The sequence below is a fragment of the Rhea americana genome, unplaced genomic scaffold (genome assembly GCF_003343005.1).
Source record: "Rhea americana isolate MKP2758 unplaced genomic scaffold, rheAme1 scaffold_10, whole genome shotgun sequence".
Taxonomy (NCBI): domain Eukaryota; kingdom Metazoa; phylum Chordata; class Aves; order Rheiformes; family Rheidae; genus Rhea; species Rhea americana.
In genome coordinates, this window is record NW_028185039.1 from 3,783,499 (window position 1) to 3,810,152 (window position 26,654).

The following is a 26,654-nucleotide window of genomic DNA, read 5'->3' on the forward strand; positions in this document are numbered from 1 at the left end:
TGTTTTAAATTCAGTAATGCATCCCAGTGGTTGGGACACCAGGAAAGTAAAAGGGAGCCTTCCATTGATTTCAGTGAGCTTCAGAATAGATCCAAAACACCCAAGATAAATACGCAGATTTGGTGGCTGGGTTCTCATGTGTACCACTTCACTCAACAGGTTAGTCATGGTTTTTAATCTTCCTCAGTAGTTAGATAGTTAAGGAAGAATCAATTCATTAAATGGCTGGAAAACAACATTACAGCCCAGTACAAGTGAACTCAGGTGACACAGGGCTTAAACACATGACTCACAACACTTCTAGGAGTGTAATTTTCAGAAGTTAATAAATTAATAAATTACTTTCTGCAATTCAACTGTGGTATCACAGGATAAATTCCAAAACACCTCAAAAAAATATCCACACAAATTTTTAATGTGTAATATAAGCTATAACCACAAATGTCACCTGATTGTCTTTTTAAGAAAAAAAAGAGCAATATGGAGACACAAAAACAATCTCTTAAAAACTGTAGGTATTGACATATACCATCAAACAGGAAAGAAAGAGAATGAAGGGAGCAGCTAACTATGGCTGCTTTGGCTGAAGCTCTGAATCGGCATGGAATATTTTTTTACACTTTCTTCATGTCCACCATCCCCATGCTGCTGTTGGTATTGCTGCTGCAGTTTTGATCCACTGGTTCCCCCTGTTCCTTCTGCAGCTGGAAAATGTCCATTGGACATATTGAGTATAATAGAGGTCAAGGATTTAATGTAATTTTTGGCCAACGTCAGAGTCTCTATTTTGGAAAGTTTATTGTCAGCTCTCACATGGGGGATCACCTCCCGCAAGGCCTGGAAAGCGTTGTTGAGCTTGTGCATTCTCTGCCTCTCACGTTCATTGCTTTCCAGTCTCCTCAACCGTCTGTCTGTATTGCTCCAAGCATGCTTGGCTCTGGCTGCAGTACTCTTGCTGCTTTCCTTGCTTCCCCCCTTCCTCCTTTCTTTGTGTTGCAAGCGTTTCACCAGTTCTTTCTTTCTCACCGTTGACTCCTCTGAAAATGCTTCTTTATCAACAGTAAGCCTTTGCTTCTTTCCTTTGGTTTTAGTTTTCATGTTTCCATTGACATTCCAGCCTGATCACCCTTAAATGAATCTTCTGGCACTAAGCATCAATATGCTGTAAAAACATGACATCAGAATCTCTAACGGTTGCACAATTCCATGCTGAACAAATACCTGTATACAAGTTTGAGGTGTTTGTTTACTTGCTCAGTACTGGAAAACCATCATCAGCTGTTTTAATTCAGTGATGTTCATTTCAGGAGTTGTGAATGCCGCGGGTCAAGGTGACCTGTGCAAATGAACACAGGAGAAACCCCCTTTTTACATCCACTGAAACAAAGGTGCAGTGAACATCACTTACTGCTATCCTTGGGTATGGAAAGCCAAAGGAAAAACAATCTCTACCTTCTCAAGAGTATGCCACAGCCTGGAAAGACCTCTCTTCTGCAACTAAAAGGGCTCCAAGCTCATTTGGCACTGACTATCCATTTGTATGTCTACTAGAATATTTTAAACTGAAACCAAATTGGTTTTTGCAGTGTGCAACTGGATTTAAAACCAGTAGCTCCATTTCATTTATCAAATTGACTGCACATTCAAATAATGCTGAAGCCGCTGGGTAAGGGCTGTGCTGGCATCACTGCTGGAATCATTCTCAGAGAGTAGAAATACTGGACAAATTCTCCTTTCAGCTACACCGCTCTCATTAGTTTACATGCAAAGAGGGTTTAGGCAGTCATGACACATGAGAAAACACACTGACAGAAACCACATCAGTACATCCATACTAAAGCATCTTGCCCTCAGAGAAAATGGGACAGATATTTAAAAAACAGGCTGAGATAATACTTGTTCAATTTAAAGACCTCAATAAGCAGAGAGAAGGAAAAAAGAGAGAGAGAGAGGTGCCACGGAAAGAGTGAACCGCAAACCACCATGAGTAAAATGGTCAATTAGGTTTGGTAACACACTGCTTCTGTTTTTTAATCTCAGCTGTTTCTCTTTTCTCCCAGCTCTAATTACCACAGGTAACCACACTGCGTCATCATACACACACAGACAGCGCACAGGAGCGTTCAACAAAAGCCTCAAACTGACTTGAGCTCCCGGTAATCTGCTTTTTGTGGGAATAGGTTTCCACTGTGTATATATATGAGCAGTCCACTAGAGGGAAACATGACACACAAATTCATWCTAGAGCTCAGGCGCTTCTCCTAAACAACATGTTCTCTCCCACGTTGCCTATGCAATCTGGTCTAGCCCCCACACACATGCAGAGATACACACACCTCRCTGTGTGTCTTTTTGCACACAGCCTGCCTCCCTCTCAGCAAAGCAAATGAGAAAGGAAAGCAAGGAGGTCAGCTACTGCCAGATCAGCAGTGCTCAGCTAAAGATTTTTTTCTTCTCTAGCCATGACCCTTCATTCCATGTTTCAGTGTCTCTGCATTATCATTTACTTTTATGTCTCATCCTTGAGGTGCCAGCTGCATCCGTTACAGATAGCTCCAGCAGCTCCTCGTTTGTGGCCTTCCCAGCTCTCTCAGTTCTGCTCTTTGAGGCTGATACACAGGTGGGAGAAAGCCTGGGTATTAGTTACACCCAGAAGAAAGCAGTCAATTTTAAAGTAAGGTGTCAACTCCAGTACAGCAAAGGACAGAGYGGAAGCAGGCCAAGCATTCGGATGCAGCATTAAGGAGGGTTTCATTATGCACTCAAAAGCAGCATCTCACCCTTCTGATATCATGGAAAGCTGCTGGGAGAAAATACTTTGCTCTTGCACCAGCAGTCAAATAATGGTGGGGTATAACTGTAGTTTCTGCCTTGATACGATAGCAGTAGAGCAGTATTTACTCTCCAGTTTAACCAAAAAGACACAGCAATGCTCCTTCCTCCTGTGTTAACATGGCAGACGATGGGCAGTGGTTTTATCCCCCTCCAAGCTCAGATGCTGTGCCAACACCAGGTTTGAGGACAGCAGCCTCTCAGCAATCCTCCTTCTAGCGCCAAAGGTCAGTATTACTAAGACTCCATGTATTTTCAAAATGCTTCTGCTTTCTTCCAGTCCACCTACGTGTAGAAGCTTAAGACCAAAATCGTAAGAAAATACGTATATTTTTTCTGATGCTTCTAGRTAAGAGTGGTTAGTCAGTGAGACAAGAAAACCCCAATGCCCCGGCCGCAGGTGCTCAGCGGAGCCGGCACAGGCGTCGCTCGCAGGCGGTGAGCGGTTCTCGGGCAACCGCCACCGGCGCTTTCATTTCTCTGGGGCACCTGCAGCCGCTCYGCTCACAGCAAGTCCGCTCACCGCCCGCGCGGGGCGTCCTGGCCCTTCTCGCCTACCCGGATCCACCAGAAAAGGGTGGGAATTCCCCAAGAAGTTTGCTCAGGGCACCTGCCAGGCGGAGAGGGGGACAGCTCCAAGCCGCTGCGGGCGCCTAGGAGAAACGCGAGCGACACACGGGTGCCTTCAGCAAGAAAACCAGAGCAGAGCCAAGCGTTGGGGTTTATCCGCCCAGCTCGCCGCGCAGAGGAGGCGCAACCGAAGGGCGGTGAAGCAAAGCAGGCACCGAGATCGGCCCTTCTCCATCCTCCTGCGCGAAAAGCGCCGCCGCTCTTTGACAGGGGACGGCCGGYGGGACGCGGCCAGCGGAGAGGGGGGAACCTCGGCAAAGGGCGGCTCGGGGGCGCAGGCGGGATGGGTAAGAGGATACTCACCTGGCTGAGGCGTGCTGCAACCGCCGAGAAACCGCCTCGGGGACCCAGAACCAGGCGCCCCGCGACGCCGGGGGAGGCAGCACGGCTACGCGAGAGGGGACCGGGAGCGAGAGGCGACCTGCAGGGACACACGAGCCGTCGGGGGCCGGCCGGCGCCGCCCGCCTCCGCCCCACACACACCCCGCCCTGAGGGGAGGCGGCGGCGGCGGCCGCGCGCGGCCCGAGGCGGCGGCGGGAGGGCGGGAAGGCGGCGGGCGGCTGCTCGGCCGCGACACGTCGCCTTAGCGGCGGTGAGGGTGGGGGCGGGCCCGGCCCGGGTCCTCGCCGGCTTTCCTCGCCTCCACGAAACGCCTTCGCCTTTTTTTTTTTTTTTTTAATGACCCCGTGGACACAGGGCCTAAGAGCTGGCAGAGCTTCGCTGCAGTTGCTGTTAAATCCAGTAAGAGCCAGGTGATGGCTGAAACCGCAGCGCTTTGTCCCAAACCCACCTTTCTGAAACGCARCAGGGGAAGAAAACTTACACCTAACACCTCCCAGAAACGCGATCCAGGTGCCAGCGGGCAGCAGGGCTGCCGCGCGCTCTGCCGCAGGGCGGGCAGCAGGCCTGCGCTGCCGGGGGACKTTGCACGGCCACGCAGCTACAGCACGCTACTTCATACACGCAACAACTATTTTCCACGTGCCCTGCAGAAATAAAAGCAAAAAAGCCAAAGCATTATCCCACTTMAGTCATTTTACAATATAAAAAGAGGCTAAAAGTTCTGCCCCTGCCCCAAATGACCATGCTCCCATACACACCAGTTTATTCATTAGGTGGTCCTTCAAAACCTCCCTTAAAAGTGAGTTTAGCTTTCCAAGGCAGATGGTGTGCAGATCTCCCCATCCACTTTTTAGTGACAAATTGCAGTCTTAAATCCCAACAGGATCTTAACACAAGCACCTAAGGCACTCGGGAGCGGTGCTGCGGTCTGCCCGTGCAGCCGGAAGCGCCCGGCAGTCGCGTTTGGGGGAACCAGCCACCGACTCCACAGTGTCTCACGCAGCTYGTCCATGCCCAGGTCCAACATCACAGCTCCCCTTTGCAAATCCGAGGCGTTGCTTTCACCTGAGGCAGTGTTTACTTACATTTCACCCTTTCAAGGTTTAAGGCAACTGAAATCCAACCCATCTTTGCAGCACTGATCTGCCAGGTTTTGGGATCTTCTCAATGAAGGCAAAGGTGCAGTCGGGGACAGCACCTCAGCAGCAGGCTGGTGGAGGCCACACAGATCAAAGTATAAATGAGTATTTTCACTGTAGGAGGGGTATGTTTAGTACTTACTTTGGTAGCTGAATCATCCAAGAGAGAAAAAAAAAATCTGGCTCAGTTCTCTGTTCTGCCCTGGGCTATGCAAGTTACCAAATTGCCTGTGTGTCAAAGACCCAGAGACAAAGCACCTCCATCCCATACAAGACTTGATGATCGAGACTGAATATTCGTGTTYGTTGGCAGTAGGTTCTGTATGAAGTGACCAGTAAGTGCCATGGGATCTCCGACATCTGTTCTTGATAGTGACCAGTGTCTTAGTCAAAGTTCAGTCCTGTAGTTATATTTTACCTAATTAACTCACCTTGATTCCAGTTTCTTGTTCCAAGGTTTCAACAATTGCCAGGACTCAGAACAGCTGTGATACAACAGCCTCCATTAACTACTTACACGATGTTTCATCATAATCCTAATGGTTAGCAGGCTAAGAGGAAAGCAGAGGCATCTCCCTCTCCTGCCCCCAGTAGTGCCAGGAGTCAAGTAATCAGAGTATTATGTGAAACAAGCTATCAATATGCACAAGTACTTCATTTACCTGGAGACCTTCAGCTAGTTCAGCATATGCACTTAGATTTAAAAGAAAAAAATAAAAGAAAGGAAAAAACCCCATATTCCTCTTCTAGAAATAAACTCAAATAATGAAAACATGTCATTAATCTGTTCTCTGAAGGGTACTTACAAAATGTAAAATCTGCACTCGCTTCCTATAAAGGCTGAGTTATAGGATTAAAAGCAATAATCAATTTTAAATGTTATGTTCTGTTTGTATTTTGAGTATTGCTTCGCTAYTGACAGCATATACATGTCACCTGCTGTTCAAACAAGGGTGACACTAGAAGAAATTAGAAGGTGACTACACTATTTAATAAAGATTCATTTGCAGGGACTGGGGCTTTGAGCATTTAAGGTATGAAAAAATTACATCCCCAGTCTCTGGACATTAACAAACATATTTTATGACAGCCAACTATACTACAGTGTAGACCTAATCTATTGTTGGTATTTGTGTAAGAATGAACAAACATAGACAAAGAGATTATAAATATATAACTGTATTTTATTTTAATATTAAATATTTTTAAATTACAAGCAATTTATTGAATCACACTATGCATGATAATCAATATACAGTAGAAATTACAATTTAAAAATGTACACAATTTAAAGACATTTTGACCTGAAATTTCATTAACTAGATATATTGCCATAAACCTCATACCTGTATTAAATTACAATAGGAAAACCTCATACCTATGATTTTGTTACATAGTTTCTCATTTACAAATAGAATTAAACATTATATATACACACATCAGTACCATTTATCATTAAGTTACACCTACAACTGTGCAAGTTCAAACAATTTCATAAACAAAACTAACTGTAAGTCATATTCAAGTTTCTGAAAAACAGGCTGCTGGTATTACAAATACTTATTTTCAATAAGTTTATATGATATTTGACTCTCCTCTAGATTTCTTCCAGTCTTGTACCAAAATCCATTAACATACAAGGATATTTCTGTATCACTTAAAGCTGAAGTAATTTTGTACACTCCATTTTTATTTTAAGGCTATTTCTTATAAGGCTAATATACTTTGATTCCACCTTTTACCACCTTCAAAAATAGCCGTGTCACTAACACCTGACAATGCTGACACTTTCACATAGTGCTTAATCATTAAAAAAAAGTCTTCCTATCAACCAGGCTCCTCATGAAAAAAGATTTAGTACTACATAAAAATCTGATAAAAATACTGATAAAAAGAATGAGGCTTAAATGGCTTTCATTAGTGCATCAACAAAGATATGAAAAAAATGTTTAATCATTTCTTTTTTCCATGGAAATGGTAGTTTCCATAAATGTAGTTATACACACAACTTATCTGCAGCTTTGAGATTTAGGAGAGTACAGGTGCTTCCATTAGAACTGGACACTTCTCACTTCATTGGCTTCTCACTACAGATCCTCATTTTCAACAAACCTCCTTAGGTGGGAAATCAGATCATTTAAATAACTTTACTAGCCAAATTGAGACAATGCCTTCAATATTCAAATAATCTAGGTTTTCTACTAGAGAAGGAATTAAAATGGAACCAGTCCTCATAATAAACCATTGAAAATAGATACATGTACTTCTAAAACAGAAACCATGCTTAAGTAGCTAGTGCAAGAAACTACATATAGTGTAATGCATGACTCAGGACAAACTCCCTTATTAAAAATGTGTTGGAATTACTAATTTATCTTCATTGTGCAACTGACTGCTCAGTGGATTTACTTTAATATTGCTAGTAGTTTTTCTGATTTTAACTATATATTTTCCCAAAAAGGTCTTTTAGATTATTGTAATCCAGCCTACTGGATTACTAAAATTAAAATCCATAGTTTAAGTGTGGTGAATCAACTTTAAATATTTTTCTTCATTGTATAGCTAAAAAGGATGTTACCTTGCTTAGCATCATACACATCCCAACCTATTCTGGAAAACGTGCTTCTGTGACAATTCATCAGCAATTAGTCCATTTGGACAAAGGAATAAACTTTCACTTCTATGTAAGATTTTCTTTAAGCCATGGTAACTGAAGAACAAAAAAAAAAATCACAGATTTCCATTAAGCTAAGGAAATTCCTGATGTGCAGGATGAAATATTGCACATTTGTATGAGATTAATTCAAATACTTGACTTTCCATAATTATAAAGAAAGAAAAAGCATAACCAAATTTGTAACATTCAGGAGTGTAAGCTTTTATTTAACCTTGAACTGCATTCCAAACCAAGCAATTCAACTTAAGGTTGAGCTCCAGGTCTGATACTTTAGATTTTTCACTACATGTAAGGCAGAGAAGCCCACACATTTGCAGACCACTTACGGAGAGGTGGTCCTAGGTTTCAATTTTCCTACTTAATTTCTGATATCATGAGAATTACAGAAAACATAGATGAGATACCTTAATCTAGCTGTATCAAGGAATTTAAAGTTGGTATTATGGAATTAGTAAGCTGTAATACTTGGTGCACAAAGTCTACTAACTATATTTCAGCAGATATTAAGAGAGTAGCACACAGTTTCTTTAAGCTCTCTACAGCACATAGTGTAAGCATGTATTAAGAACTACTTGGCTTTGCCTCATAAGTCATGTGTTGGGAAGAGTCCTTGAAAAATTGTTCCTCATATCATATTGAAGTACAGTTCTGACCAAGTTCTGAACCAGAGTGCCTCATCAGCACAAATCATCTCAACAATATATTGGCAACTTTAAATAACCTGCTGTAAATAAATCATTCCCTTTTGATTTGTATGGAAATCATTCTAGTCTTAAGGGCTAAATAATGCTGGAGAAAAAAACCTAACTTTATAGCCCTGTCATTTAAAACACACTTAAAAATCAAAATGCATATAGAGGTATACAACACAGAAGCTTAACACATCTGAAAATATCTAAAATACCAAGCTTTGTGTGATCAAAATTTTCTGTTGACTGGATATAAACACAGAGCACTTGGACTAGCATTGTACTGAAGGCCTGACMAAAAAAGTTGCTAAAATTCAAAATGTTTTAAAACAAGGTAGACTGTTCCTGTGAGCGTCTCCCACAGATCCGCAGCTGCACAAGGCATTCCAGGAAGCCAGAGATTGTTCTTTGCTCCTCAACTGAACTCACTTTGGGGTATTAAAGAATTTTTTTTCAAGCAATTTAAAGTATTAAATTTGCCAACTGTATGGTAGAGTATGAGGGTTAAAAACAAAAGAAACACACATGAGAAAACCCACATTGTATTCCTTTCCCTACAGACAAGTTCACAACAAACTTTATCTTGCCCCTTTGGGTCAGCATGCATTTCAAGATGTACTATGGAGTCTGCAGATATCTTTAAGTCTGGCTTGTAAAGGGTATGAAATACGAGCGCCAGTTGACTACCACTTTGGATCAAGACTTTATTCAAATGCTTAAATTATTAACCATTAATCTAATTCTCAATTGTAATAAAATCACCGAGAGGCAGATCTATCACAGGCCTCTGAATGGCAGCTCCAATCCGCAGTCAGGAGGGAAAAAACAGAGGGCTTCAAAATTCATAGAATGAATAAGCAAAAGGACAATTATGCCTAAATCCAGTCTACAGATTTTTTTTTTTTTTTGAAGATTCACAATTTCCATACTGTTTTATATTAGTTCTTTTGTACAGTTTTTCACCCTTTTCTTTCAAAAGCAGAAATTGTAATGAAAATGGGAAGGTCTTTAAATATGATACAGTCAGATGCTATTACTGCTTAAGCAGTCAGTAAGATCATATTCAGGAATGAAGAGACATCTCATCTAAAAAATAATTCCAGAGTATGTCAGATATTCTTTTCCAGTTTCCTATAAAACATGAACACTAACAACTGATAATCATCATCTAGAAATGGTACTGAGTATCAGATTTCAGCAAGTCTAACATAACACCCAGAAGTTATGTATGTTTTACAAGTACCGTGCATAGCAAAGGCTACAAAAAGGACAAATTAAACTGGATAACTGGGCCAATTCAACTTGTCATCTTATTTTCCTTGAAAAATTTAATTCTGTACATCAGGAAATAGAGGAAGAATAATCCATAGTGCAATTGTAATAAGCAAAGTAATATGTAGTGATATCTTTTTTAATAAATATGGCTCACTACTGATCAACTATCATTCATACAGTTTCAGCAACACAGCCACCTGTTGCACAGGACAGTTATACACAAGTCTACAACAGGTGTATGTTCAAATAGATAATGAACTACATGGAAAAATATAAAAAGAATATTATACAATCTCATACATAAACCAGACTGTAGTGTAATTGCTTTACTTATTTCTTAAATTATCTGAAAAATACTTCAAGTACTTGAAAACAGCGGCAGAATCATCTTTCAATGAAAAGCAAAATTGCACTGATTTAAAAATACATTACAAAGTTAAATACACATTCAAATTAATGTCCTGATTTAACATTGCTTTCAGTGTTTACTTTCATTTCTTAGTACTTCTTGATTACCTGCRTTACTCCAGGAGATCCAGAGTTTAGATAAAGAAGTTTCAGACACAGAGTGTTTGCATGCTATGTAGGTAATCCCAGGAAGAGGTTTTAATGCATCTAATCTTTTTCTCCATCTTCACTGCTTCCTATTAGGAGAGGAAAAGCCGTAAGGTACAGGAAGATTTTTCTGCATAAACTCTCACTTCTTTGCAAGAACTTTCCTAGAACTTGACATTCTGCTGCTTTGCACTTCCAAGTATTGGTTAATATTTGCCTAGAGCTTTCAACTAGTGTAAATATTTGGTACATTTATACATAGACATCTGCTTAATTCACACATTTCAATGTCACTTCTTAGGACACATAAGGCAACGTAGTATCTTCAAAATAATCTCTTATCTGCAAGTTATTAACCAGCAAATATTATCTAATCATTAAACACAATACAGGACCAATACAACCCTATATAACAACACCGATTACATTTTAAGACGTTGACCATCAGCAAAACTCAATCAGTAATTTTTTTTATAATACTGTATTTTAATCAAGATTAATAATATGCTGATTTAAGTCTGCTCTTTTTTTTTTTTTTAATCATTACCAAAGACATAAAGCTTAAAATCATTTTGTAAGAGGCAAGAAGCTTCTGTTAATAAACACTACTATCACCCAAAATTGCTATGAACAGATTGTTCCTCTCCCTTAACAGAGACTATCCTACTCACAGCTCTAGAAAACATGGTGCAATTCTTGACAGGATCTCAAGAATGTACTTTCTAAAAAGCAATTATAAAGAAAAACTGAACTATAAAGCAAGTTCAGACAACAATGGGAGCCAACACATTCTTGCCACCCTCACCCTCTGCAATGAGCTGTGACCTATGACAAGGAAATAACAAGTATGATTAGTCTTCTTTTATAAATTGCCACAGAGTGACAGCTACATAGAATTGCTTAAGAAAAGACTGCATAGATTTCATTTATATAAATATAGTACTAGTTCTGGGAACAGAAAAAAAATGCAAGTTTGTCTTGTAAGTATTCCAGAAAATATTTAACCATTAGTTTTACTGATTTGGGTGCAAAGACTCTCAGTTTAATACAACTAAAATACAACATCAGATGCAACTTTTACAGAATTAAATATATGCTTATAAGTATAAAATAGAAAAAGATTTAAGTTTGTCATCTACATTGTTCACATCTGTGCATAAATCACTTACCTCCTTGCTCTATATCTGAATCTGTAAGATGCGTAAGAGAAAAGCTTGCTATATTTGCAGGAGATATAGAGAATCTGGAATAAGGAGATGAATGTGACCAGTTCTGCTCAAGAGTCCGAGTAGGTGGAGGTGGAGAGAAGTACTTTGACTGAAGAGGTGGTTTAGAGCTAATAAGGCTATTAGCTGCCTTTGCTATAAAGGAGGGTTCTGGAGAAGAGAAGTCATCATCCCATTCAAAACCTCCACCTTAAAAAAAAAGAAAAAAAGGAAAAGGAAAGGAGGGGGAATAAAACAATTTATAGTCATGTAAAATTACATAGTCTTAAAAGCAAGTCCATGAAGACTGCATTAACCCCAAAAAACCTTGTCATAACATTCCAAACAAAATTCCCTAAGAAGTAAGAAAATTCATTATCACATGATTACTGAGAATACCAGCAAATTTTGGAAGCAAATTCTAAACTTACAAGGTTTTTGATATACCATACACAAATCATAATACAGCCTTAAAAACATTAATGCCATCTTCTCCCTCCCGTGAAAAAAATGTTACTCTTGTTATAGATTTTGTTACTGACAATCATCAGAACCGGAAACTATAACCTTCTATCTGAAAGTAGCTGGAGAACATCAGCTTTCAAAGCATAGATCATAAATTGTCAAGACAGGCCAATCTGTGTCAAAGAAAAAAATCTTTAAAGTACCTTCATGTGCTCAGTTTTAGATGCTGTGTCTATCAACATTAGTTTTCAAGACCCTATTACACTACATACACACAAAAGTATTTATGTGAATGTTTTGAGGAACTCACTGAAAAACTATAGAATCCCAGGCTAAGAGCATTAAAAGTTTGCTTCAAAAGCAAAAAAGGCCAAAGATAATCCAATGCAGTGAGAAAAATATTACTTACCATGCTCTAATATGGAAGCGTTCAGATAACTTCATTAAGAGAGACCAAATGTGAAGAATTTATTATTTTATTTCCACTGGAACAATTACTTGCTTTTAGAAATTGAGAAGGTTGATGATTACCATTATTTTTAATGTAAATTGGAAAAGACTTAAGGTCTTAGGCTTTTGAATCACGACATAAGGTACACAAGCATTCTGACAAATCACACAAGAGATGAAAGAACGCTCCACCAAGTGGTTTTATGCTCCCTGCATATGCTTCAGTCTCTATATTTCATTGTACTACTACTTAATAGAAGAAAGGCTTAAGGGCACTATCTTAATGCAAACAAGAATGCTAAAGCACTTGCATTTTCCTGTAAGTGAGGCATGGAGAATAAAGAGAGAACTTTTGCTAGAAACTTTAGAAGCAACTCTGAAATCCTGGTCTTTGAGCAAGGGGTGTGCTTACACATAAACAGGGAGGGAAGAGGTGGGGAAAGAAAGAGGAGGCCTGGAAGCAGTTAGAAAACAAACTGACAGGAGAGTCAGTAGGAGACTGCATTTGAAACTGAGGGGTGTAGCAATTCCTTAGATGTGCGACTGAGCTGACAGAACTGAGGCTACCATCATGCACTCACACTCGCAATCCTCAACAAAACCCAGCTGCTAAAGAAACCGAATCACTTTCTTTTGTTTTACTGAATCCAGGTTTTGGCAGTACAGAGAGAGTCTGCAAAGTCACATGAATGCTCTAGTGGGATCACCTAGTAGCATTGGGATGCTGTAATATCCAGACCTATTCTCCAAGTCTGGAAAGACTGAGCCAACCCTGTTCTAGTCACATGGCTCAAAGATTTGTTGTCCACAGTTGGGTTGCTTCTCAAGTTAAGACATACTGATCTATAACCAATCAGTATTACCTTCAAAACATTGGCAATCGATAAGGCTAGTATCTGAACCTAGCTGAGGTTTTCCTTAAAAGGCAAAACAGAAGTCAAGATGGCACAGTGAACTTATGAATTACATATATTTTAAGAGTGACATTTCATTAAAGCTACACATAAAACATCCTCAAGTATAAATATATTCAAGTACCTTCTTCATCTGTTGAGCTTTCTGAATTTGTAAATCTGTTTAAGTAATTAAAACCTGAAGAGGGAACAGGAGTGCTGCGAGCGCCTTGGCTGTTCACGTCTGTTGCACGGTTTCCCAGCTCTTTAGTTGGTGTTTCCTAAGGCAATCAAAAGGAATTATTTTAACTCTTGTGTACACACAACATACACATACAGTTGGATCCTATAGTTCCAAAAGCACCTTAATTTCCATCAAATCTACTATGGAATTAAGTAGTCTGTTAGCATCTAGTTATTACCCTACAGCAAAACTTGGAGTTGTAGACCAAACATATACAAATATTACTTTCTACAAAAGTTGTATCAAGTCTACATTAGAATATATGCAAGAAATGAGTATTTATAATATAAAAAGATTTAAAAGAACAAAGCTAAAATATCTTCCAATTAAATAGAAAATAGTTCTCTAATTAGCCTGTCACAGGTAGTGGCTTTCTATTAAAAAAAGAACTTGTTTAGTTTCAGCTCCCAAATTTTTATTTTTGGCCTTTTCATCATGGTTAAGGATAAAGAGAAAACAGAATTAGTATGACTGGTAGAAGTCAACATTTTATCAGTTACTGCAACAAAAAGCAAGAGCTCAGTTAAGAGCACCTTAACACATCAGCTAATTTTTGCCTTCCTTTCTGAGAAAGGGATTACTGTTCTATAGAGGCAAAACCACCCACATGCTTGTTTTCTATTCCAAAAATGATCCTTAGCATATACATGCATCATAAGCAACATTTCCAAAGCCTGACATGATTGTTATTTTAAACTCACTTTGTTAGTCTAGCTATCATAATGTTAAAACATAATGCTCTGTATCAAGTTACAGAAGTTTACAAATGATAAAGCAAATAGGGAAACATTATCTTAATGCTAAGTAATGCAAGATTTTTTCTTTATAAAAATACATTTGATCTAAAATACTCAGAGTATACTCAGAGAATACTCTTTAAATAATTTCATAATAAACTAAAACTAATTCTATAAAATTACATCAACAAGTGGTAAGCAAAATTGTATCTGGTGCATAATAATGTTGGCTCATGTATTAAAGTTAAATGCAGCTCTGTGAGCAGCATTAGAACAACATTCCTCAAGAGTAGGTTTCATTGAGTACATGCCATCAAAGTTACAGAAGCCATGGAGATTTAGGACTTGACAGCAAACACCCGCCCCCACACAAAACCGTATTTCACTTTAAGTTAGTGTTATTCTACCATCAGCACACAACTGCATCTAGGTCACTTACTCACTTTTCTTAGAAAGCTTTTTYTTAAAGTTTTTTTTTCTTAAAAAAGAACCCACCTCACACTCCAGACTATCTTGTCAAGACAAAAAAGGTGATCTTTACAAAAACATATCTACAAACATTAAACAAGTCATGGTGAAATAGTGTAAAAAAATTGTAACTTACTAATTAAAAAGATAAAGGATACCTGATCAAACAGATAGACTGTGACATCGTCAAAGAATGTTACAGCCTTTCTCTCATTTTTCCAGTGCTCAAGTTGACTTTCATTTTTAGAAGATTTTGGAAGTTTTAGCAAGCTTCTCAGATGTTTTCCATCATCCTTGTCTGTAAGTATCTCAGGTACCTGAYGAACAGTTTCATCCTCACTGTCAGAACTCAAACTATGCATATGAAAAGTCCTCATATCATCCTCAGAATCACTGTTTTCATCTTCTTCATCTGCATCATCACCATCTTCTATATCAAGCATTCCAGAAACATCAAGTTTGCCGAGGTATTTTCCTTCAATATCTGGCTCTTTCAGTTTCGGACCTTCAATGTGATAGAAGGACTTCTCACTGTTACTTGAATCTGAAGGATTGTGCATGTCATGTACTGACTTCAAGTCTCTGTATGAAAGAAGTTCTGATGTATTAGTGCCAACACAAGACACACTTTTGTGAGAAGCATCAGATAGTTTTATTTCATTCCTGAAGCTGCTTTCCATTGATCTTTTCAGAGAATTCATCATAGCCTCAGCCCACTTATCAGGACACTCCTGTATCATGACATCTGTCTCTTGCATCTCTAGCTTCTGATTTAGCTCTAATTTTGTATTTTGATTATTGATATCCTGGTAATTTCTTAGATCATGCTTTTTCTCTGCCTCTTCAAAACTGTAATCTTCAGTATTATTCTCTTCTCTATTTGAAGAAGCTATATTTATAGTCTCTCTTAATAGACTCGGGGCTTCTTCTGTTTTTTTATCCGGCTCAGAATCATTATCAGAGAAATAGGCAGAGTCTCTATATGAGTTTTGATTTCCACTTACAAAAATCTTTGGAGTTATTTCAAAATTGCTGTTTACTGCATCTACACAAGCTACTTCTGAAACAATTATGACTGGATTAGGAGGTAAAGCACTGACACTGCTGTCGCTGACAGTACATAGTGTAGTATCTGTATTAGAAGCATCCTCAACAGCAACATGGGAAGTCCATTCTGGAGACTCCAGGTTCTCTGTTTCATAGCCGCTGTCAGCAGGTTTATCTGGTGGCAAAAGCTTCTGAGGACTTTGGGCCTGTAAAGATTCTAAAACATCATTTACATCTAAAGAATCCAAAGAGTCAGGTGTCTCTAAGGCTTGTTCTACAGTTTGTGTAGGAGATGAGCCATCTTCCAAAAGACTATCTTGACTTGTACAATCTGAAGTAGCAACAGAAGTTAATGTCATCTCTTCAGTAACATCTTTACAGTTCTGAAAATGATTTGATGTTTCTTGTCTTTCCTCCAATAAACCTTCATCTTTTTTAAAAATGGGTGACTGATTTTGCAAGCTTTTTTTCATATCTTCCTGATCATTATATTTTTCCCTACCAAAACTACCTAAAGTTATTTCATCAGAATTAATAAGCATTCCAGATTTTATTTGTCCCTCACACTCTATTTCAAAAGCAACATTGTAACATGGATTGTTTCCAGTATTATGATTTTTAGCATTTTTAGATAGCTCTTCTTGACAGAGACTATCAATATTACAGGGCAAGACTTCACTGACTTCCACATTTAACAGTTTTCCTTCATCCTTCAAATGGGAAGGATTTACATAATTATCACGTGACTTATGTGCTACAGAAGGACTAGAGGTTGCCTGCATCTCTATAGTAATCTGAGAGTGAGAATTCAAATCTTTGTTTGTCACTGGATTAAAATTTTCATCTTTCACAGTTTTAAGATTTTCATGTATTAAAGAAAAGACTGGTGCATTTTCAGTCAACATAGTCGCAGGCTCTAGAGAGTTCCTATTTGAGGTTTCTAATATACTTTTTAGAACAGCATCTGGTTTTTGCCTGAAATCACTGCTGGTTTTGTTAGACAATATCCCCGTTAACAACTTTTTCTCTTGAAGAAATAAGAAATTATCAGAAAGTTCTTCTAAGGTTACCAAGCCAGACTGGTTAGAGATATTTTCACACAATGGAACAGTTTCATTTTCAGAAGCACAACTGGAACACTCCTTCTCAGAAGGACCAACTGCATTTATAGCAACCATGTTTGAGTTTAAAGCAGTTGGTTTAAAATCTTTAGGAATATCATTCATTTCAGCTAAGCCAAATATATTTCTATTCATCAATTCTTCTGATCTGTCAATATCAAAAACATTCTGGAAAGGACTTTCTGGACTATCAGCAGCAGGCAAGATTTCCTCTTTAGGATCTGTATTGTACTGGAAGAAATCCCCGTCAGTACTGGATTCTTCAACATCAAGATCCCTGAGAACCATGAAATGAGAATTTTTGTCATGTAGAGCTTCTTGATGATCAACTTCTGTAGTTAGCACAACTGGTTGGTTATCAAAACTCATGCTGCAGCTGCTACCCTTCTCTTCTAATTGTATATAGTAGTCATTTCCAACAGAAAGTTTGTGGGCATCAAACACAGGTAGCACCCCAGGAACAGCAAGTGATGTTTCCTGACCACTTTCATCTTGTGCTCCTGGCCCTTGCTCTGAAAGTGACCTCTCAAAAACCTCCACTGGAAAAAAAATATTTGTGTATGCCATTGCTTCATCAGGATTCACATGACCACATTCATCAAAATGATCATGCTTAGCTGCCTCCCAGATGTACTCAAAGCTGAGACCCTGGCTTGTTTCAGTTACAGTAAGAACTTCTTCCATTTCATGGCCAAGTCTGTCTCCCGTAAAGTGATCTAGGATTGGAAATGCAGAATTATTTGTTTCTCTATTTGAGGCATTTGGTTTAAGAGCATTCCACTGCTGCTCAAAATCGATCTCTGAGTCCCTTTGGCTTTGCATGCGAAGGTAAGTTAAAAGTCTATGTACTTCTTCTGCTGTTGGTCTCTTTTCTGGAGGTAGCCAGCAGAACTGCAGAACTTCATACCTATACAAAGAAGGAACATGTTTCAATAGGTTCCACATAGAAAAGGAATTTATAAGAATCAGGTATGTAATCAACTGAAGAGTAACAACTAGTATTACTAGCATGAATTTCCACCTATAGCAACTCATTCTACTTTTATCTAGCATTTCTTTGCTGGGAACATGATTTCATGCAGCAATTTTAATGTATTTCTAAGAGAACTGAGTAACCTGAGAAACTTGTTCAGCAGCTTTAAGAATGTATACAAATTAAAAAGAATTACCATCTATCAGAGTATGGCTGTTCCAGATGTGGCTTGAAGAGTTTAAACTGCTTTTCTTTTATGACATGGAGAAGGACTTCCCTGTCAGAGAAGTCTGAATAAGGCTGAGCAGCATTCTCAAAAAGCTCCCATAATGTTACACCCAGTGACCTGAAAAAGAATAGCAAATTACATTCTAAGGAATGTTTTCAAACTGCTTTGCTAAGAACGTAAGAATTACAGAAGGCATAATTGGTCAGATGGAAAAAATACCACTTTTTCACTGGCTCCATAATAGCTTCAAAACTTGCAAACTCATTTCAGCTGCATTGACAGAATGGTAGAAGTCTCAAAAATAAAGTTCCCTGAAGGCAGCACCAAGGAAAGCAAAGACTACAGGCCTCAAATGATTCAACTATGGAAGAAGCTTCCACATATTTTAAGGAAAAAAAAAAAAAAAGTAAGTGCATATTAGGAAACAGGAAGAAAAAGGCTTACAGTTAGCCTACCAGTAGGAAAAACTTTGATCAGAAATCACATGTGTGGGTCAAACCACTAGAAAAACAACAATCTTTGTTTCAGTACTTTAAGTACTTATTACATTGCACATTTAATAATAAAATTACTTATTTTTAAGCTGTAATAGACCGGAGCTCTTTTTGCTCAGTGCTGTATATATACACTGTATGCAATGATAATCATTCAGTGATTAATGTTGATGCTGTTTTGGAGGAAAGTTCTTGCTCAAAATGTAAAATAATTGATCCTGCATGTGTTATCATAAAGCAGTTTAGACCGTAAGGGGTCTCCGAAGGCCAGCTAGCCTAAAGCCCTGCTCAAAGCAGGTCTGTATCAGAGAGGCTAGACTTCCAGTTCGGAATGCTTTAGACTTTAGTTGCCTGCAGTTTAGATGAATAGCATGATCTGATGATTTCTGCTTGAAGAATGTAGAGAAATCAGTACTTAGACCATTTCTATCTATCCTGTCTTCTTAGTAAAACATAGTTTACTACTTTTTACTATTTTTTATTACTTATTACTTATTATTTGTGTCTAGTATAATAGACAAATAATTAATCACAGCCTTCAAAAATGCTACAACATGAAATTAAGATGCTACTTTTCTACCACTGTAACTTAACAGGGCCCTAGCGGGATCAACTTCACAAGCTTTTCTTTGCACCATCCACAGCTAGTATATGCATTGAAAGTCATTTACTATTTCCTTCCTTTATAAACATTTGAAGACATTTGACAAATACAGAGCAATTATTTTTTTAATAGTATAAATACCTATTCCTCTGCTAAACATTTTTCCTCAATGTAATTGATCTCTTAAGATTCCTAAGCATCTGAATCATTTCAGATTTCTTTTAGAGATTAACCTACTACCTTACTACTAAACTAAAAGGAATATTTTCAATTTATAATTGAATACACTCAATTAAATATTTACTGTTTTTAGTATAACATTAAAAAATGTACTCTCAGTTATTTTAAAGCCTACAACATACCATATGTTACTGTACTTGTTTTGCTCTGCTGATAACAGCCTGTCTTGAAAACTTGTTACTAACTCAGGTGCAGTCCATCGGAGAGGAATAAGTTTCTTCTCATCTGTCTCAATATAATCTTCCTATATTGTCGATAAAAAGAAAAACAGAAAAAGACTAAACAAACATTGCGTCAACTTCCAGAAGCTGGTAGTTTTTTTTTAATTTAATCATTTTATGTGATCTCTATGCGCACCTTAAAAAATTAATCCTATTTTTCCCAAATTGCAGACATTAATACTGCATAGGAAGGCCATATCACTGCTTAGTAAATACTAGAAACCTGAATGCCAACTTTTTATTTAAGGTTTGACACTTAAACTCATTTTTAGTGTCTTGAATTTTGCCCTTTCTTGATATATGTACACAGGTTAAAAATTTTCATTATTAATTTTTTGATTAAATTTTTCCGTTAAAAAAAAAATCACTAAAAGTAACTTCTCCATAATTCTTGCCATTATTTTAGGAATACTGAAAATACAATGTATAAATGTAACTTTAATCCAAAATTTCCTTCTATAGGTATAAAATCCACTCATTTCCAAAAAGATCATATATTCTGTTATATGAACTTGCTACAGTTATTTTCCAGTCATGCTTTAAAAATCCTGTATTCAGATAAACGGTGATCTATAGTATCAGCTCATAACCTTATTGTATTTTTGTTGTAACTTTAAGTCCCAAATCCTTAAAAAAAGAAGTTAATAATGACTAGATTAACCTACCTTGTATCTACTGAATCCTATACCATAATCTCCTACTTTAACATTTAAATCGGATGTAAGAAAGCAATTCCGTAAGGCCAAGTCACTGGAGGGGGGAAAAAAAAAAAAAAAAAAAAGGTAGTGAGACCAAACTGAGAATAAATCTTCAACATAAAACAACTGGGTTAATAAGTTAGCAAAATTTTTTAGAACAAAGCTGGAGCACAGCTAGCTTAAAAGTATCAACTGAAAAGCCAACAAAATTTATATATATATAAATATATATATATRTGTGTGTGTGTGTGTGTGTGTATGTATGTATGTATACACACATACACACACATATTTAAAAATTATGCATATTTACCAGTTACAGTAGCAAATAACAGGCCATAATAGGAGTAGATCAGTAATATGAAACTTCTGCTATGGATTCAGCATCCAAATATATGCATTTCAGAGAGATTTATTCAGGTGAGCTATGGTCTGATATCATAGACCAAATGCCTAATGGCTGCAGTAGATAAGGAGTGCTCCTGGAGCTACCTATCTGATTCTTTTCAGATGATACTAAGCCAGCCCATGCAGACTAAGAGACCAACTCATGATGCAAATCTAGACACAGTAATTGGGCCAGTTCAGAGATTTATTTCAGAAGTATAATTCTGATCCAGACTAAATATTAAAAGTTCTTTTGCTGCTTATGTTTTCATTAAGATTAAAAATCTACTTCTGCTTRCACGAGATTCCATCTCTCACTGTAACACTGTAGACAGAACACTTCTAAAAATACTTATCACTACTAGAAAAAGGAACAGTGATCTAAGGGTCTCTCCTTACATCAGACTCACTCAACAAGGTTTGCTTCGCGGTCATGGGGTTATGTTTGCTCATAGCCCTCCCACATTTTCAAAGCTGAATTAATTTAGAGCCACACAATCAAGTAAAATCTATATTCTGGAATCAAAATACAACTGAATGATCCTAAACCTAATGACAAGATAACTTACAAAACCTTTATACAAAAAGCTCATATAATACTAGAAAGTGACTTCAAAACAATTAGTGTGATCAAACAATTGTACACTAAGACAAAAGAATCATTTTCAAAGCCTGATACACCTCCTTGCTGCCCTTTGTAAAGAAGTTCAAGATGCAGTCATTTCCCTTCTCTRCAATTGCCAAGTACAGTCACAAGCATTCTACCTACACAAAGAATTACATGTAATAGTTTCATTCTAATAATCCTGTAACATCAATCTACTTAGGCCATTTACACACTGCAGAGACATAGGCCCCTCTTTACCCAAAAACTGTCACTGTCATAAGCAAGAACTATCAACAATTCATATCAGGTTCATATACTTAATTTACAATACAATCCTAAACAATAAATGCTGTCTGACACCTCCAATTAAGTTCTTCTAAATAACAAAACTACGTATTACATTTGAACTAGAACATCATCTTTAGTCTTTAAAGATAGCCCATYAGAAAAGCAGTATATTTCATAAAAATTCCTTTAACAAAAACCTTCTGAATTATTTGTTTCCAATTTCCACTGTAGACCAGACCACAATACTCACAGCCAGCAGTGCAGCTCTAACAGCAAGAAGCTGTTTGCAACATGGGCTTTCTAAAACTCAAAGCTATGCAACTTCAACAAAGGTTTCACAAGAACTGTAACTGTGGCTGCAGAGCTCAGCAGACTATCTGCTCAAGTCTGTAGCTTCTCAGTTGGACAGGAAGGTACCAGACAGTTGAGAGCACTGTAAGCACTCTACCACTACCTCTCTGTGGCTTAAAATAAGTCAGTGAAGTAGAAAGTCTAAAAACCATGCAACTTCTCTGCTTCAAAGCAAAACATTTTCCCCTCCAAAGAGATCTTTAGTTCTTCACTGAACTTCATATATCAGAAACAGATTTGCAGCCTTTCCAAATACACCCCCAAATTTTCCGTCTTGTTTTATACTATTTAAATAAGTATCTTGGGGGAGAAAATAAATGCATCTGCAGTTGCGTGGATTTACTACTAACAAAGTCACTGATGCTGGAGCTTTACCAATTACAGCATCAAGACAGCTTTGCTAGAAATAAACATTTACAGTGATAATCTTACAGATCTGCAGATAATTATTTATCAAGTTTAGCTGTATTCCACTGAAAGCATACTGTTAAATAACACCTACAAAGCCATGCTGCTGCAATGCAAGAAACAAGTGATTATTCAGCTTGACAGTTAAGATTGGTGCTAGCTTCAAGTCATTTAAGACCATTAAACATGTTAAAAGAAAAGCTCCACTCATCAGGCACCAACTGAGTCAGGTCTGGAGATTTTCTCAGGGATTGCTAATTCTGTTTGACATTTTTTTCAAATTTCAGTTTAATAGTTCAGCTTCTCCCTAAAAACAAGATCTCTGCTTTCTGTCTACAAGGTAAGATACGCATTGATGAGCTCTAGAACAAGTTCCTAAAATTGCTGGACAAAATAATTCAAGTGCTGTTTCTACAACAAAGAACAAGCTGAGCCAACACAAAATGGCATAAAAATATTTTAAACAGCACTTGAGGACTGGAGGCTTGAGGGTGAGATTTCTAAGATGAGCATCTTTAAAATTTATAACTATTATTCATGAGCCTTTTGCAAAATATTTATGACAACATTCTGAAATTTCTTGCTCAGTATACCAGCCTGAGCAGTTACTGGTCCTTAAAAAAATCAATGAGCTGAAATTTTCAAGATACAACATTTGTATTTTTTTTGAAAGACTATCATTATAGCAACACAAAAAAACCACACAACACACAAACTGGTCCAAAAATTTGTTGTACAACCACATCTTCTGGACTGGCTAAGCTGCAGGTTGTGCTCTATGGCTGCAAACCTAAGTAGTAAGTGATCAGGGGGAGAGCTGTAGGACCATACTACCACAGTTACATCAGCATCTCATCATCATGCTTTCATGACTTCGGTTATGTAAAACTAGACAATAGTGTGTTAAAACATTATCTTTAATACTCACTTATTTAAGTGAAAAAATCTATGTGAATTTTAAGAGTGCACTATAACAAAAAAATGTATCTGGAAAGTATACCTATGCACAAAGTTATGCTTATGCATTACAGCAAGTCCAGCAGCAATCTCGCACGCCATTCTCTGTAGCAGCATTATTTGTGAATCTCCTTTAATATGTTCCTGCTCATTGCAGATATAGGTTTTTAGGTCACCCTGTAAAAGAAGTTGAAAATATCAGTCTTACATTGGTTGAATAAAAAAAAAAGTATATTTAATGAAGAACCAACTAACCGCATTATTTGTGTATCAGTCAACAAGGTTAGTAATAAATACATTAGAGCTTAATAAGGAATCTCATTACGTTTCCAGTCTCCACAAGAATTCTTACAGAAGGCACCTAAGGCATACACTATTGTCCTTTTAAGGGTATTTAATTAGGTCACTTAGTAACTAACATTCCAGATCACACTTCTGCATGTAAACACAGTTAGTAAATAATACTTTTCATTAAAAAACAGAGTTTGATGAACTTCTCTTTTTAAAAAGAAAAGTTTAAAATCCTCCAAATCAGCAAAGCTGGAATTTGCAAGGAGATGGAAGGGAGGGAGCACAGAAAACTGTTTCCCACATTCCCAGCTCAACAGACCTTTGATATAAAAAGCATGTTAACATCCACCACCCTGGTCTAGGAATTCAGGCACCAGAGGGCAATAACAAGTCTATTGGACCTTAGCAATGCTGAGTACCACCCACACAATTAATGAGTAATTTAGCCATAAATTACTAAAAAGGGAACAGCTTTGCAACAGAAGGAAAAATAGTGAAATGTATTCAGGAAAAGCAAGACTACAGTAAATAGATCTAACATACAAGAGATTAGATTTCTCATACCAATGTTGTTCTTACTTTCATAAATGAACTTCTAACTTACCACTTCTATCTTTATATTATTTAAAATGCAAACTTTCTGCAAGTCTCAATTTAGCAAGTTACCTGAAAGTGTTTTTTGCTTTGTTTTTAAAAGAGAATGAATTATATTGAGACTGCACAACACATCCCATTGAGTCCAACTTGTTTTATCAACTGAACTTCCTGGGTTCTCACCTGTACATGTCTACTGTTTGCATAAACCATGGCCTGGGAAGGGCACTGAAGGGAAACCATAAGATTGACTAGTATGTGGTAAAATCAAGCAGCGAGAACTAATTGGGGGAAGACAGTGTTTGCACTTGATAAAGCATTCTTATTTTCAGGAAAGAACTCAAGATGACTTCATTTTCTATTCCTCTGGGGTTCACATATAATACAGAACTATAACCAAAGCATCTCACTCCTCTTTAACTGGTAAAGAAAAGATGATAATTCACAGTTCTTTTAATTCAAGTAGCAGATGACTGTATGGGGCATTTAAGCATTACAGAGCAGCACTAGCTCAGATGACTGACTGGATAAACTTGAATTACTGTGTTTAATAAAATAAGCCATATAACAGTTTCTTAACAAAAGCTGACACTGTTCCTATATAGAACAATTTAATTAAAAAAAATAACATGAATAGAATCTAGTAAATGCAAGTAACTATTACTAGAACAACTTGATTTAAAAAAAATTTAAACGAATAGAATCTATAGTACATGCAAGTAACTACTACACTGACATCTGCTTTATAAATACCGTTTATATTCTAGGTAGGTACACCACTGAGTATGCATTTGTAACTTCTAATATCATTTAAAATTTAAAAGCCTTTCATTACATTCTCTCTTCATCCTGCTTTAAGCTACTGATTAGGTAACATTTAGGTATTTGCATCCTACAGAAATACTTTCTTGAAGCATTTCCCTGAAGGCTCCTTGTGACTTCTGACACTGGCTTACAAAACATGTGTGTATGTGTATATATAATATGTATATATGTATGTGTGTGTGTGTGTGTGTATATATATATATATATATATGTATATATATATATATGCATGTATACACACACTCCTCCCTTTCTGCCTTGCCAGAGCAGGTTTAGAGCAGACAGTTCTAAAGCATGAATTAAACAGTGTCCAGAAGATGCACTTGTTCCCAATTGCATAAGCCTAATGAATACAAACAAGTACAGAGCATATTGCTCAACTGACTGCAGATGGCAGCAAGCGGCTGAAGAAAGTCAGACGATCCCCTGTGAAATCGCTGTCATTCATTAAAATAGCAACTGGTTATTTATGGCACGTCTCAGTGGATTACACTCCTAGAATGCCTGAAGTGCACCAAGGAATTACTTTTTAATTTTTAAATGTACTAGCAACAGCAGTGCTATGCAGCATCCCTTAGTAAATAATTCATGTAAACATGAAATACAAACTATTAAATCCAGTATCTTGAAACATACTGGTTCTATTTTGCCATTTTATTCTAATTAAGTCAATGATCAAGGTTAAAACTGTAAAACAAATCACAAACAAGAATCAGAAAGAAAATTAACAAAAACTTTCTTTTCAATATTGGTTTAAGAGCATTGCTTATGCCAAAGTCTTGTTGTACCTGGGAAGGAAAACCAGTTTGCGATCGTACAGGCTGGGCCCTGACCAGCTATATCAACAGCAGCATAACCAGTAGATCAAAAGAAGGGTTTATCACCTACTGGCACTTGTTAGACTACATCTAGGCACCGTGTCCAGGTTTTGGCTCCTCAGGACAAGGAAGCCATCAACCACCACAGCGAGTCAGCGGAGGGCCGCCGAGACGGCCAGGCTTGGAGCACTTCCCTGTGAAAGGAGGCTGAGACACCCGGGCTCATTCTGCCTGGAGCGGGGAAGGTTCGGGGCACCAGAGAGCAGCCACCCAGGACCCTCACGGTTTTTACAGCGATGGGCCTGAGTTCTTTGCTGCGGTGCATGGTACAAGGGGGAGAGACGAGAGGCACAAGCTGAACCAACAGAGGCTCAGACTAAGTGCAGAGAAACCCTTTCTCCCCTAGAGGACACGCAAGCAGTGGAGCAGGTTGCCCAGAGAGGTTGTGCCATCTCCATCCTTGGAGGTTTTCAAAATCCGACTGGAGAAAGCCTGGAGCAGCTTGGTCTGCCATCAAGATGACCCTGTTTGGAGCAGGAGGTTGGACTGGAAACCTCCCAAGCTTCCCTCCCGCCTGAATTATCCTATGATCCCTCTGTCTAGAGGCAGACAGTGGCAATACGTCAATACTACTCCTATTTTATAAGCCAGAAAAGGACCCTGTGTTGTACTAGGTTTAACACAGTCAGTATCAAAGGGGGTATATATACATAACTGAATACAGTTCTGCAAAATCAATTGCTCAGACATTTAAACATATATCATGCTGAATAATCATGCTTGAGGGAGGCTCAAATTTATCACCAATTTCCTCTATTACTGCCGCTTCCTTCACTCCTGGGACTCTACGAACAACTAGATTTTGCCTCCCCGCCCTTCCAGCCCTCTCAATTCTCAAC

At 37.9% G+C, this 26,654-nt stretch overlaps 2 protein-coding genes across 2 annotated transcripts in view; both read right to left on the reverse strand.

Annotated features, from left to right (window-relative positions):
- Positions 1-564: 564 nt before the first annotated feature.
- Positions 565-3,909, reverse strand: BHLHA15 (basic helix-loop-helix family member a15). Its single transcript, XM_085300559.1, has 2 exons — positions 3,766-3,909; positions 565-1,336 (listed from the first exon to the last, which is right to left on the reverse strand). Exon 2 carries the CDS (start codon positions 1,096-1,098, stop codon positions 565-567), a length of 534 nt encoding a protein of 177 aa, XP_085156685.1. The 5' UTR covers positions 1,099-1,336; positions 3,766-3,909.
- A 2,273-nt stretch (positions 3,910-6,182) lies between these two features.
- The window catches only part of LMTK2 (lemur tyrosine kinase 2), a 42,670-nt gene continuing 22,198 nt past the window's right edge, over positions 6,183-26,654 (reverse strand). Inside the window, exons 8-15 of the mRNA XM_085300571.1 lie at positions 23,271-23,404; positions 20,197-20,281; positions 19,433-19,554; positions 17,940-18,089; positions 14,761-17,677; positions 13,299-13,434; positions 11,310-11,555; positions 6,183-10,229 (exon numbers count right to left, since the gene is read on the reverse strand). Of these exons, the coding sequence (XP_085156697.1) occupies positions 10,201-10,229; positions 11,310-11,555; positions 13,299-13,434; positions 14,761-17,677; positions 17,940-18,089; positions 19,433-19,554; positions 20,197-20,281; positions 23,271-23,404 (3,819 nt within the window). The 3' untranslated portion in view covers positions 6,183-10,200. The remainder of the gene's footprint in view (positions 10,230-11,309; positions 11,556-13,298; positions 13,435-14,760; positions 17,678-17,939; positions 18,090-19,432; positions 19,555-20,196; positions 20,282-23,270; positions 23,405-26,654) is intronic.